Source organism: Xyrauchen texanus, chromosome 14, assembly GCF_025860055.1.
Source record: "Xyrauchen texanus isolate HMW12.3.18 chromosome 14, RBS_HiC_50CHRs, whole genome shotgun sequence".
NCBI classification, from domain to species: Eukaryota; Metazoa; Chordata; class Actinopteri; order Cypriniformes; family Catostomidae; genus Xyrauchen; species Xyrauchen texanus.
In genome coordinates this window covers 9408739-9422996 of record NC_068289.1, presented here as the reverse complement: position 1 = coordinate 9422996, position 14258 = coordinate 9408739, and the positions used below count along the sequence as shown (strand labels likewise).

General features: G+C 37.5%; 1 protein-coding gene across 4 annotated transcripts in view; it reads right to left on the bottom strand.

Annotated features, from left to right (window-relative positions):
- Positions 1–494: 494 nt before the first annotated feature.
- Positions 495–14258, bottom strand: part of tmem237a (transmembrane protein 237a) — a 16923-nt gene continuing 3159 nt past the window's right edge. The window contains exons 3-14 of one of the 4 annotated variants that reach the window (XM_052143009.1): positions 13928–13971; positions 13428–13463; positions 13124–13195; positions 10491–10625; positions 10298–10394; positions 9961–10118; positions 9042–9162; positions 8615–8806; positions 8092–8165; positions 7894–7981; positions 4550–4671; positions 495–785 (exon numbers count right to left, since the gene is read on the bottom strand). In XM_052143009.1, coding sequence (XP_051998969.1) covers positions 718–785; positions 4550–4671; positions 7894–7981; positions 8092–8165; positions 8615–8806; positions 9042–9162; positions 9961–10118; positions 10298–10394; positions 10491–10625; positions 13124–13190 — 1122 coding nt within the window. In that variant the 5' untranslated portion in view covers positions 13191–13195; positions 13428–13463; positions 13928–13971 and the 3' untranslated portion in view covers positions 495–717. Of the gene's footprint in view, positions 786–4549; positions 4672–7893; positions 7982–8091; positions 8166–8614; positions 8807–9041; positions 9163–9960; positions 10119–10297; positions 10395–10490; positions 10626–13123; positions 13196–13427; positions 13581–13927; positions 13972–14258 lie in introns of those variants that run through there. The other 3 variants (XM_052143008.1, XM_052143010.1, XM_052143011.1) reach the window with 3 other exon arrangements.

Genomic DNA, 14258 nt, shown 5'->3' with positions numbered 1-14258 from the left:
TTGTTGAAAATATTTGAAAGAAAGGCCTTGTGATGTTCACTCTAGCTCGACCACAATCACGTTCCTACTTAGCCAGACAGGATTCAGTAGATAAATGTTTTTTGTTTTTTTGGCTTGATCGGAGTTTGTGTAGGAGTCGGTGTTGTGCTGGGAGCCGAACGTTTGCTGGATTCCATCACTAAGTTAACGTTACCTGTTGCAGTTTGTCTGTTGACACAGAAGAGAAGCTATTACTGAGGAAAGTATCTCGGGAGTGAACATAAACGTCACATCCTTTGAATTTTCCTGGCAAATGCAACCCGCTCCCTTCACATGAATATCATTCAACAGGCTTTAATAGGCAACCTAGGAAGTCTGGGAAGGGCTCATTTTATAAGTTGCGTTACAAGCCATTCACACATTGGCAAAAAATAAACTTTTAGTTTAGACTTTTAGTGACAGTTAAAAACTCTTGTATAAAAATGGCAAATCAAAACAGATTCACACTAACTCAAATTTAAAAGACCATGATCAAAAAGCAACATGGAACTTTACGAAAATGTTTACTTGTATATAGCACAATAAGTATCTATATAACAAACTCAAAAATAAAGTACAATACAAAATATTTACTTGAAAACATTTAGCACAACAGTGTTAAATGTCATATTATTACAGTCCATCAATGTTTTAAATATTGATTGCTTATCATTGATAAATGAAAAACATGAATCAGTCTCAGGCGGAGAGCTCAATTTTCTCAACATGGGGTGGAAACTCCTCCACTTCCATTGCCATTAAAAAATCTGAGAGAAAAGACAAAAAAACTATTAGTCAGGATATATACATGTGAAACTCGAAAAATTAGAATATCGTGCAAAAGTTCATTAATTTCAGTAATTCAACTTAAAAGGTGAAACTAATATATTATATAGACTCATTACAAGCAAAGTAAGATATTTCAAGCCTTTATTTGATATAATTTTTATGATTATGGCTTACAGCTTATGAAAACCCCAAATTCAGAATCTCAGAAAATTAGAATATTACATGAAATCAATAATAAAAAAAAGGATTTTATATACAGAAATGTCGGCCCTCTGAAAAGTATAATCATACATATATACTCAGTACTTGGTTTGGGCCCCTTTTGCATTAATTACTGCCTCAATGCGGCGTGGCATGGATGCTATCAGCCTGTGGCACTGCTGAGGTGTTATGGAAGACCAAGATGCTTCAATAGCGGCCTTCAGCTCTTCTGCATTGTTTGGTCTCATGTCTCTCATCTTTCTCTTGGCAATGCCCCATAGATTCTCTATGGGGTTCAGGTCAGGCGAGTTTGCTGGCCAATCAAGCACAGTAATACCATGGTCATTGAACCAGGTTTTGGTACTTTTGGCAGTGTGGGTAGGTGCCAAGTCCTGCTGGAAAATGAAGTCAGCATATCCATAAAGCTTGTCTGCTGAAGGAAGCATGAAGTGCTCTAAAATGTCCCGGTAGACGGCTGCGTTGACTCTGGACTTAATAAAGCACAGTGGACCAACACCAGCCGATGACATGGCTCCCCAAACCAACACAGACTGTGGAAACTTCACACTGGACTTCAAGCATCTTAGATTGTGTGCCTCTCCATTCTTCCTCCAGACTCTGGGACCTTGGTTTCCAAATGAGATGCAAAATTTGCTCTCATCAGAAAAGAGGACTTTGGACCACTGAGCAACAGACCAGTTCTTTTTTTCTTTAGCCCAGGTAAGACGTTTGACATTTGAAGCCCATGTGCAGGACCCGCCTGTGTGTGGTGGCTCTTGATGCAGTAACTCCAGCCTCAGTCCACTCCTTGTGAAGCTCCCCACACATTTGAATGGCCTTTTCCTGACAATCCTCTCCAGGCTACGGTCATCCCTGATGCTTGTGCACCTTTTTCTTCCACACTTTTCCCTTCCACTTAACTTTCTATTAATGTGCTTTGATACAGCACTTTGAGAACATCCAACCTCTTTTGCAATTACTTTTTGAGGATTTCCCTCCTTGTGGAGGGTGTCAATGATGGTTTTCTGCACAACTGTCAGGTCAGCAGTCTTCCCCATGATTGTGAATTCAACTGAACCAGACTGAGAGACCATTTAAAGGCTCAGGAACCCTTTGCAGGTGTTTAGCTGATTAGAGTGTGACACTTTGAGCCTACAATACTGAACCTTTTCACAATATTCTAATTTTCTGAGATTCTGAATTTGGGGTTTTCATAAGCTGTAAGCCATAATCATCAAAATTATATCAAATAAAGGCTTGAAATATCTTACTTTGCTTGTAATGAGTCTATATAATATATTAGTTTCACCTTTTAAGTTGAATTACTGAAATTAATGAACTTTTGCACGATATTCTAATTTTTCGAGTTTCACCTGTATATATATATATATATATATATATATATATATATATATATATATATATATATATATATATATATATATATATATATATATATATACATACATAACTGTATATCAAATCAAGAGGATCACACACACACACACACACACACACACACACACACACACACCAGTGGCGTGTGGTAGATTTTTTAAATGAGGAGTCAGAGTGCAATCTCAGGGTTCCTTTTTTTTTTTTTTTTTCATTGTAAATTCATATTTCAGATCCATTTGACATTTATATTTACACCAGAAATGTACAACTTTCTGGTTAAATCGATACAAATCTAAAATATCACAACATACGATATAAAAAGTAGGCCTATATAAAAATATATTATATAAAAGTTATATACTTGCACATTTATGGAACAACATGAATATATATATATATATATACATATAAATATATAAATGTCTGTTTTCATATATGTAACATCAACATTATTTACCTAAATCATAGTTTATTATCATGTATTTTGAATAGGCAAAGTAGTGTACATATATGCCCAAATATATGAACTATAGTTTTATATACAGCATATGTTCATTACTGTTCATTACAGTTAATGTTCATACTGTATCAGATTTCTGTGTGGAAAGACCGAAGGCATATGAAATACATTGCCTTCGGTATTTCAAGTATATTTGATCTGTTCACCTATTATTTTTATAGTCAACTTATTTTTGGACCATAAGCCATCTACTCCTTGGTAGGTCTGTGTATTTATACAGATTTCCCAATTCGTTTCGATCCCAGTTCGAAAGCTCTCAATTTGATTAGATTCCGATTCGATTCAATTCAACATCGATTCATATGGGTATATTTCTGTTACAATGGACATTTTGCTTACATATAAAATAAATTAACTCTCAGCAAATGCTCTTAATTATGAAGGAACCTACTAGGCAACCCTTCTAGGTACAATTTTACAAATGATATTTTATCAGTAGTTTTACATGAAATTGGTCACATTTTAACTTTTGAAAACTGTTCACATTCACTCTATTCCATCAATGAATCTCTAGAAATTGCATTAATTATGTTGCACATTTATATTTGTAAAATTTGTATTGTTTACTTGCATAATTTGTACTATTTACTAGTATTTACATTGATATGTAGACCACGTGCGTAATCAGTTCTGTCTCTTTTAGACTAGTGGCATCAGCCTGTAAGCTTAAATTAACAAGAGAAGAAGTGCGTGGTTTCTTTAGCGCATGCATGTATTAGAATTAAAGCTGCACCCAGTGATTTTTTCCCCATTAAAAAAGTTGAAATCCTAAAGACATGAATTATAATTATTTTGTAATATATGTAGGAAATCATGAGCACTCACATTCAAATGAAGACTCCAGTCATATCAGTAAACCTATAAAAGCTGTTTTATTCTACATGGAGAGGGTCTGCACATGGGGGTTGCCATGTTAGAATCACATGACCAGCCGAATACTACTCGCTTATTTTCAATAACTGTCCTGTTATTTGACACTTTCACTCATTGATTAAAGTAATCATGGCTGACAGTGAAAACTACATTTCTACAATGGCATCTGTGACTGAAAACTATTGATTTTGAATGATACTGCATCCAAGCTGCTGGGTGTCAGTGTCAAAGACAAAAGTTACTGTTTTTTTTTTTACATTATTTTTAAATCAAAAACTGACTGTAAAAAAACAGAAAGAGTGATCTCATCATTGGACACACAGAATGAGTTAAACCATACTTTTGTTCTCAACACGCAGTGAAAGGACCTCTGTGCTAATAACTTCTTCTCCACTATACAACTCAATCACTTTTGAGTGAAATCTGAACATTTACTAGCCAGTGGCTATTCACATACATTTTTAGTTTAATAGAGGGAGATTTGGTTGCACATACGAGTGATTTACTTGCATTATAGAGGGTTGCCACATAAAGTGAAAGATCTATCTTTTGATTTTAGAATCGATATCGAGGTCATTCAAATGATGACCGCGATGCATCAAAAATCTATATTTTTACCCAGCACTACTCCTTGGTAAACACTGCAGGTTTCATGACGGCATGGTGCTGTACATTGATGAGCGAGTGCCACTGACACTGACACACACACACACATACATATACTGTAGTATTTATTTTCTTAATGCATACCTTCAGTGTAGTCCATGTCTGGTCGTGTAGCAACAAACACCCAGGCCAGTCCAACTAGCAGAGCTACAACCAGGTTTACCACGATCCAGGGCTGTAGAATCTGATGTTCTGAACCTGGTGGCCTAAACAAACAACCAGCATTTAACCAGATTAGATTTGGTGCATGTGATTAACTTAAGTATGGAAACTTCATTTACAGTAGAAATTATGACACTTTTTACCCCATGTGACTCTACCCTCCCTAGCAACCGGGCCATTTTGGTTGGTTAGGAGACCTAGCTGGAGTCACTCAGCACACCCTGAATTCAAACTCCCAACTCCAGGGGTGGTAGCCATCGCCAATACTCTAATCTAATGACTAATTTGATACCAGTTAATTTGATACTCCATTTTACAGTCCAACATTAATTTTATTTTGGAGAGATTTTATGTTGGACTGTTAAACTCGAGGTTGCACAAAGTTTTGATATTCCTCCTGACTTGAATTTTACATTTGTTTCATTTATTTTGTTGTTGGATTGTTAAATGTAGATTATATTAATTTTATTTTGGAGTGATTTTAAGTAAGAACTTAATCTACATTTAACAACCCAACAACAAAATAAATTAAACAAAATGTAAAATTCAAGTCACTTTCAGGAGGAATATCAAAACATTGTGCAACCTCGAGTTTAGCAGTCCAACATAAAATAATTTTACAGTACAATTAGTGCAATTTGAGTAACACTTAATAGAACAGAAATCCTCTCTCTCACTGCGTGTTAACACTGCTTGAATAAACCCACAATGACCACGGATATTTGACATTACATGGCAGTAAAGTGAAACTGGAGCGCTTTGCGAATCCGTTGTTAATACCTTGTTTTTATTTTCGCGGGAGTTTTGCACATGCCTCTGTAAACGGCGTGCTCATCAGAGTGCTTGAGAAGTGGTTTATCTTCACACACTCTCAAGAAAGCTGCTCTTGTGACGTCCGTGGTGCGGTTCCCGGAGATGTTTGGAGTTCAAGTGAATGAGACACAAGTGCTTTTTATGTAAAAAATTTAAATATTTACTTGCCGGTGGCCAATAACAGATGTTTTTGGTCGCATAGTGCAAAATTAACTCGCAATGTAGAGGGCTGCATGGCCATTAAAGTTAACAGAAAATATAAAACGGCCAAATAACCAAATTAGATGACGCATGGTGTAAAGTTATGTTAGCAGCGGTGCAGAAATTACTTTTAACATGGGGGTGATGAGGAAACATTTAGAAAATCTATTTTAAGTGACTACTACTAACAGAAACATGTGTTGTAGTACTATATTGTGTTTGGGTGGGGACAAAAAGTAAACCGGCCTTACGGTGCTGCCGTCTTGACAAGCGCTCCAGGATGCTTTCGCTTCCAAGTGTTCGTTCATGGCGGTTGTACGGCTGTGATAAGCCATTTCCAATTTGCATATCTTACACAGCACCACATCGTTGGCTCTCCGGCTAAAATACTACCACGCTTTAGATCACCATGGGCAAGATTTTTTTAGCTGCAGTTTGTTCTTCATGGAATCCATGCTTAAACCGGGCGCTGCCATTTTAATTATTCCATTGTGACGCACCGACGCATGTTATGCAAATCGACGTATTTCTGTAATCGATGACGTCGATTACGTCGATGAATCGTCCCAGCCCTACCTGAAAGTTGCTCAGCAAGGAAGAAGCCACTGCTCCAAAACCACCATAAAAAAGTGAGACTACAGTTTGCAAGTGCACACGGGGACAAATATCTTACTTTTTGGGAAATGTCCTCTGGTCTGATGAAACTACATTTTCCTTTTTGTCCATAATGAACATTGTTATATTTGGAGGAAAAAGGGTGAGGCTTGCAAGCTGAAGAACACAATCCCAACCGTGAAGCATTGGGATGGCAGCATCATGTTGTGGGGTGCTTTGCTGCAGGAGGGACTGGTGCACTTCACAAAATAGATGGCATTATGAGGAAGGAAAATTGTGGATATATTGAAGTAACATCTCATGATATCAGCCATGAAGTTAAAGCTTGGTTGCAAATGGATCTTCCGAATGGACAATGACCCCAAGCATACCTCCAAAGTTGTGACAAAATGGCTTAAGGACAACAAAGTCAAGGTGTTGGAGTGGCCATCACAAAGCCCTGACCTCAATCCAATAGTAAATATGTGGGCAGAACTGAAAAAGCGATTGCGAGCAAGGAGTCCTAAAACCTGACTTAGTTACACCAGTTCTGTCTGGAGGAATGGGCCAAAATTCCTGCATTTTATTGTGAGAAGCTTGTGGAAGGTTACCCAGAAAGTTTGACCCAAGTTAAACCATTTAAAGACAATGCTGCCAAATACTAACAAAGTGTGTGTAAACTTCTGACACACTGGAATGAGATGAAAGAACTAAAATCTGAAATAAATAATTCTCTCTACTATTATTCTGACATATCACATTCTCAAAATAAAGTAGTGATCCTAACTGACCTAAGACAGGGAATATTTTCTAAGATTAAATGTCAGGAATTGTGAAAAACTGAGTTTAAATGTATTTGGCTAAGGTGTTTGTAAACGTCTGACTTCAACAACAGACAGACGGACGGACGGACAGATAGATAGATATTTTTCCCCATGAATTACCCCTTTTTTCTGTGCAGCGAGCTCGCATCCACAGGAAAAAATACTTTATGAATTGTCAGACGATATGCAGTCTGGAGAGGGCATATGTAGTTTGATAGATCATTCTGCTGACAGATGACAGAAATTCCTAATTCATCTACGCTACACAGTTTTGTTTTGATGTGGCCAGGAAATGCAGAGTTGTCAAAACCTTTATCTCTTGTGGAATTGGGTTGTTTCAGTTTTTGGGAGAGGTAACTACATCTCTAGCTAAGTTTACAATAACGAAACCCCCTTGCGATTCCGGCGATATGCCAATGTCAACATTATAATATTTAGACTCAGTTATGATTCAGGCGATACCTCTTTAAAAGGTCAATGTCGTAATAATATTATAATATGTTGTTTTTAATGAGAATTGACGACAACAGCCAGGCTTTGGATAGCTTGTGAGTCACTCTTAGGGAGTTAGAAGTCCTCAGATGGACTTCTAAGCTATCATGTGTTTAGGAGCTACTTTTAGCATTAAAATGCTTCATGAACTACTCTTAGATTAAAATTTCTAAAAGTCCTTAAGTCCTAAAATTAGGAGTTACACACCCTTACATTTTTGAGTTGCTCCTAAATTTCCACTTTAGGAGTTACTTTTATCCTTAAGATTTGTTGTGAATATGGGCCCTGACTATCATTCATCTTAATATTTGATGGAGATTATGTGTCATGAGGCAAACTCACCAAAGTGTCTCGTTTGCTGTGGGGTAGAGATGTATACGATCACTGGTCATCTGCTGACTTAGAGATAGAATAAGAGCAGCAAAGTACACTAGAACAAAAACAGAACAAGTTTATGAACTCTCGAGATTGTTCGAAAGCCTGTTCAGGCATTTATATCTCAAGTGTTATATTGTATTGAGTTTATTGATTTTCACTCACAGAAGGAAGCAAGAGCCGCAGGATCAAGACTGAGAAATCCTCGAAGAGCCATGGAGGCTTTAGCCAGATTCACCCTGATGTGAAAGAAGGTATAGACAACTCAAACTATACTTGTCATGGGCCACATATTAAGCATAATACATAATATTATAAAACGTATATAAATTATGAAATGTATAGTTCCGGAATGCCAATTGGTCAATACAGTCAAGGGCTGTATTGTTTGAACATTGGCAGGGTTGTATTGTGAAGGGGGGTGGTGGGGGTTGTACTTGCTAGTCTTGATTATTGGGGAGGTTATCTCCCCCATCACCCCAGAATCTACACCCCTGAATACAGTGTTCCAGGCATACTAAAATACATGACACGATACACCCATTGTCCCGTTATGCTACATGCATAGCAATGTTCTGTTATTGATTTCATGTCAGGGACTGTATATTAAAGAAAGTATTAACTACAGCTTTTGTATTTTGTGAGTTTATTTACTCTTTGTACTGTATTGCCACACATTTCCACACACCTGTCAAAGGCAGACACAGTGCTGATAGCCAGCAGAAGGTAGAGCAGAGACTGTGCTGGGTAAGCCAGACTATGATACTGCTGGAGTAGGTTGGGTAGTGTGGTCAGCTGCTCTCCGGCCAACACATACACAACAATGATATTCCACACCGCGTACCCCGCCAAAAATCCATGAGAGAAGAGTCCAATGATCCTACAGGAACCACACAAAAGAAAGAAAAACACAATTTCAGTATAAAATATTATTGATTGATTTGAAGCAACCACTGAATTTCATTAACATGATTTCATTATGTTCATTATTCAAACCAAGGGCTGTTTGGAAACTGAAAAGTTCCTTTTTATAATAAATATATGATATATGACTGATTTGGAGTTGGGAAGAGATATGTTAGGCTTTTTGTGACCATCTCCCATCCTTAATTTACCTGAAGCCACTGTGGACCCTCATGGCAACATCTCGTGTATTCCACATAGGTCTGACCTCCATGTACTCCTCCAGCTGGTCAGGGGATAAGTCCAAATGATTGGTGGCCTGGAATCGCCCTGCTTTAGACATCATATTTAATGAGGTCATATAAACTGTGGTCTAAAACTCTCATTGTTCTTTTTCTTATTGTATTGGCTACATTTATAATATTGAATCAACATTGTGCAGTATAATAAAAAAAATAACAAAACAGATGTGTAGAAGTAATACAAATAATGGTGAGGTGCGCTGTCTCAATGACAGCGCACCTCACCAACGAGCGTGCGCAGTCAGTGTATTTTTGTAACTGCTGATCTCCTGGGATTTTCACACACAATAGTCTCTAGAATTTACTCTGAATGGTGTCATAAACAAAAAACATCCAGTGAGCGGGCAGTTCTGTGGACAGAAATGCCTTGTTGATGAGTGAGGTCAACAGAGAATGGCCAGACTGGTTTAAACTGACAAAGTCTATGGTAAGATAACCACTCTGTACAACTGTGGTGAGAAAAATAGCATGTCAGAATGCTATTTTGAGATGCGGGTTGGTGCTGTTTTGGTGGTACAAGAGGTTTTAATGTTGTGACTGATTGGTTTATATATAGGGAAACTGTAAGTCTTGTAACTTTTTGCATTCTCTGGTTCATTTTAAACAGTTCTGTGGGGTGACAAATATATGTTTAATAGTACAACATATTCCAAGTGATCTCTTTATTTATGAGGTCATAAAAACTGCATGCATAATAAGTATAAGCTAAATGCTGTTTAAATTAGTTTTACATGGAACTTTCCAAAATCATTAGAAACTAAACACACTCAGAGTCTCTTAATTAATGATAAAACTATATATTTCAAATATTTCTTGAGATGAAACTCACGATTCTTTTCTACAAACACTTTTCCGGTTGGATGGCTGTGACCCACAGGTGCAGAGAATAAAGATCGTTGGGAAATCGGTGCGTGCACATCCGTAATGATGTCATCTTCCTCCACACCTAGCTCATTATGGGGCTGGTTCTCCATCAACTTGGCCTTTCTTCATAAAATAAAGAGGAGGTCATTACTTTTCCCACCAAAAAAGTAATCAGATTTGCTAAGAATCTAGTGCACAAGTCAATTTGGACTCTTTGCTCCTCAAATAGTTTCCTGTTTTAAGGTAGTGCACCTGTTCAGTTCTATTCACTTTATATTTTATTCATATTTCTTGCCTCTCACCGTTTCCTCTTGGTTTTTTTGGCAACTTCCTCACCATCTGTATGATGAACATCTTGAACATCTCCATTTGTAAGGTCTTGTTGTTCACTCTCATAATCTTTTAAAACAATTAATAGCAAAATTAAAGTTAGTCTATAAAGAGAAAAATAACACCAATTCCAAAAACGAAATATGATTAAGATAAATGAATTACCTAAAGGATGAGCCTTCTTTTTCTTCTTCTTCCTCTGCGGTGGATTCTCCTGAGGTTCAGGGGTCAGTGGCTCTCTGCTGTCAGACTGTCTGCGACTTTCAAGACCCTCCATTTCTATAGCTGGCTCCGTCCCAGCTGGTGTTTAGGGAGTATTATTAAAATATAAAGGAGAGAAATTCTGTGAGGAAAAGATCCTAAATGTTTTCACAAGAAACAGTAGCTGCAGGCTGAGCTCCAAAAAGGGGCGGAGCTCCAAATCTCTAGCAAAGTTTATTTAAATGAGCTGTAATGGAGTTACATTATGTTGATTCTTTGATATATTTGAATGTGTTTTTAAAACATAAATGAAAATGTTGGCAGGGCAAGAAAATAAGACAAGAAAAACTACTGGCCCAGTGGGGAAAAAAGTAGTATTTGTGCCTTATTTACAGTGTTGGGTGTAAACTGAATACAAATTATTGAGTTACTGTAATATAATTACTTTGTTAAAAAAAAAAAAATGTAGTGTAACACATCACATATTAAATTCTTGTAATCAAGTTACAGTTACTGACTATTCAATTAAGCATATTACTTGGGTTACACATATATTTTTTTGTTATATTATTTATGTTTAAAACATTTACAATATGAATGTTCATATGTACATCTGTTTCTGTGACAGCTGAAGGGTGTGTGACAATGAACAAGGAGGAAGTTAATATATATACAGTGGGTACGGAAAGTATTCAGACCCCCTTAAATGTTTCACTCTGTTATATTGCAGCCATTTGCTGAAATCATTTAAGTTCATTTTTTTTCCTCATTATTGTACACACAGCACCCCATATTGACAGAAAAACACAGAATTGTTGACATTTTTGCACATTTATTAAAAAAGAAAAACTGAAATATCACATGGTCCTAAGTATTCAGACCCTTTGCTGTGACACTCATATATTTAACTCAGGTGCTGTCCATTTCTTCTGATCATCCTTGAGATGGTTCTACACCTTCAATTGAGTCCAGCTGTGTTTGATTAAATTGATTGGACTTGATTAGGAAAGCCACACACCTGTCTATATAAGACCTTACAGCTCACAGTGCATGTCAGAGCAAATGAGAATCATGAGGTCAAAGGAGCTGCCTGAAGAGCTCAGAGACAGAATTGGGGCAAGGCACAGATCTGGCCAAGGTTACAAAAAAATTTCTGCTGCCCTTAAGGTTCATAAGAGCACAGTGGCCTCCATAATCCTTAAATGGAAGACGTTTGGGACGACCAGAACCCTTCCTAGAGCTGGCCGTCTGGCCAAACTGAGCTATCGGGGGAGAAGAGCCTTGGTGAGAGAGGTAAAGAAGAACCCAAAGATCACTGTGGCTGAGCTCCAGAGATGCAGTCGGGAGATGGGAGAAAGTTGTAGTAAGTCAACCATCACTGCAGCCATCCACCAGTCGGGGCTTTATGGCAGAGTGGCGCGACGGAAGCCTCTCCTCAGTGCAAGACACATGAAAAAACACCTGAAGGACTCCAAGATGGTGATAAATAAGATTCTCTGGTCTGATTTTTGGCCTTAATTCTAAGCGGTATGTGTGGAGAAAACCAGGCACTGCTCATCACCTGTCCAATACAGTCTCAACAGTGAAGCATGGTGGTGGCAGCATCATGCTGTGGGGGTGTTTTTCAGCTGCAGGGACAGGACGACTGGTTGCAATCGAGGGAAAGATGAATGCGGCCAAGTACAGGGATATCCTGGACGAAAACCTTCTCCAGAGTGCTCTGGACCTCAGACTGGGCCGAAGGTTCACCTTCCAACAAGACAATGACCCTAAGCACACCGCTAAAATAACGAAGGAGTGGCTTCACAACAACTCCGTGACTGTTCTTGAATGGCCCAGCCAGAGCCCTGACTTAAACCCAATTGAGCATCTCTGGAGAGACCTGAAAATGGCTGTCCACCAACGTTTACCATCCAACCTGACAGAACTGGAGAGGATCTGCAAGGAGGAATGGCAGAGGATACCCAAATCCAGATGTGAAAAACTTGTTTACCATCCAACCTGACAGAACTGGAGAGGATCTGCAAGGAGGAATGGCAGAGGATACCCAAATCCAGATGTGAAAACTTGTGGCATCTTTCCCAAAAAGACTCATGGCTGTATTAGATCAAAAGGGTGCTTCTACTAAATACTGAACAAAGGGTCTGAATACTTAGGACCATGTGATATTTCAGTTTTTTTTTTTTTTTATAAATGTGCAAAAATGTCAACAATTCTGTGTTTTTCTGTCAATATGGGGTCCTGTGTGTACAATAATGAGGGAAAAAATGAACTTAAATGATTTTAGCAAATGGCTGCAATATAACAAAGAGTGAAAATTTAAGGGGTCTGAATACTTTCCGTACCCACTGTATATATATATATATATATATATATACATACACACACACACACACACACACACACACACACACACACACACACACACACACACACACACACACACGTCATTTAAAAATAAAATAATTTGTAACTTTTTAAGACATAGGCTATATCAAAGACGTTCTCTCGTTCTCTCTTGCAAAAAGTAATTAATGAGGATGGTTGTCATCACAGACAAACCTGCACTAAGAATAGGAATTTATAAGTGTCATTACCTTCTGGTTCCTCCACTTCATTGATCTCTTTCTTGACTTTCTTTTTCTTGTGTTTGACACTTGGCATTTTGGCTGTATACAACATAGGGGAGAAATGGGTCAAGCAGTTGTGTGTTACACCAGTTACACCAGTCACATCTAGTAAATACATTACAGTAGGAATCTACAGGGCTCAAGCAGTAGAGAAACTATTGACAAGTAGGGTCTTTAAGATTTACTATTGGCTTAGCCAAATAAATAAAATGTAATTAAATCTTCCTGTTTGTTTGTTTGTTCAGCAGTTCAACACAGATTTAAAACTGACCTCTGGTGTCTGGACTTTATGCACCCAAAATCAGCACTGAATGGAATCAGAAAAAAGAATGAACAATATTCAGTTATTTTTGTATTATTGTTTCATAATTTTAATTCAACTGAGTATGTATGGTTGTGACTAATATGTTGTGAGTTTACAGGGGAGTATGTTGCTTTAAATTAGCCCCATACTGGATATAACTCTTTTCCTGATAGAGGATTATGAGGTCAATCCGGTAAACAACTCTGAACTGCTCCCTTCTGTCTTAACCTCTCACTTTTTAAGCAATTAACAAATCCATGACAGGGAAGGTAAATCTAATCGCTTTGGTCCCATATTCTGTTTTCTCAAGACAAAAATTACCAGAACAATTATTCCAACTTAATGAACATTTTCAAAATATGTTTGGCTTTATTTGTCTAGGCACTCTGTGAATGTCAATCCAAAAATGTGACAATCTTAAGTAGGCTTACAATATAACAAAAACATATATTAAAGTGGTATCATACCTCTGTTTGTTGACTTTATATGACTTTAATAATTCATTGAGCATCTGACAATGCAATGAAAGGAATTCCACAATGATTTGTGAAAGAAGAACTGGGTAAACATCAACACCTTATGATGTAGGAGAGACTGGGACAAGTTGTCAAAAGTTCTACTCCAGTGAATATTTCTCACAGGGGGTGTGTTTTATAAAGTTAATTTCTGTTTAGGCACATACCTTGAAGTTTTGGCTACAAAAAAGCTATTGTACATTTCCAACATAAGTTGTCACAATGGGAACCTGCTATTAAATAACCTTAATGGCTTTTTATCTGAATGTAAACAGTAAGACAC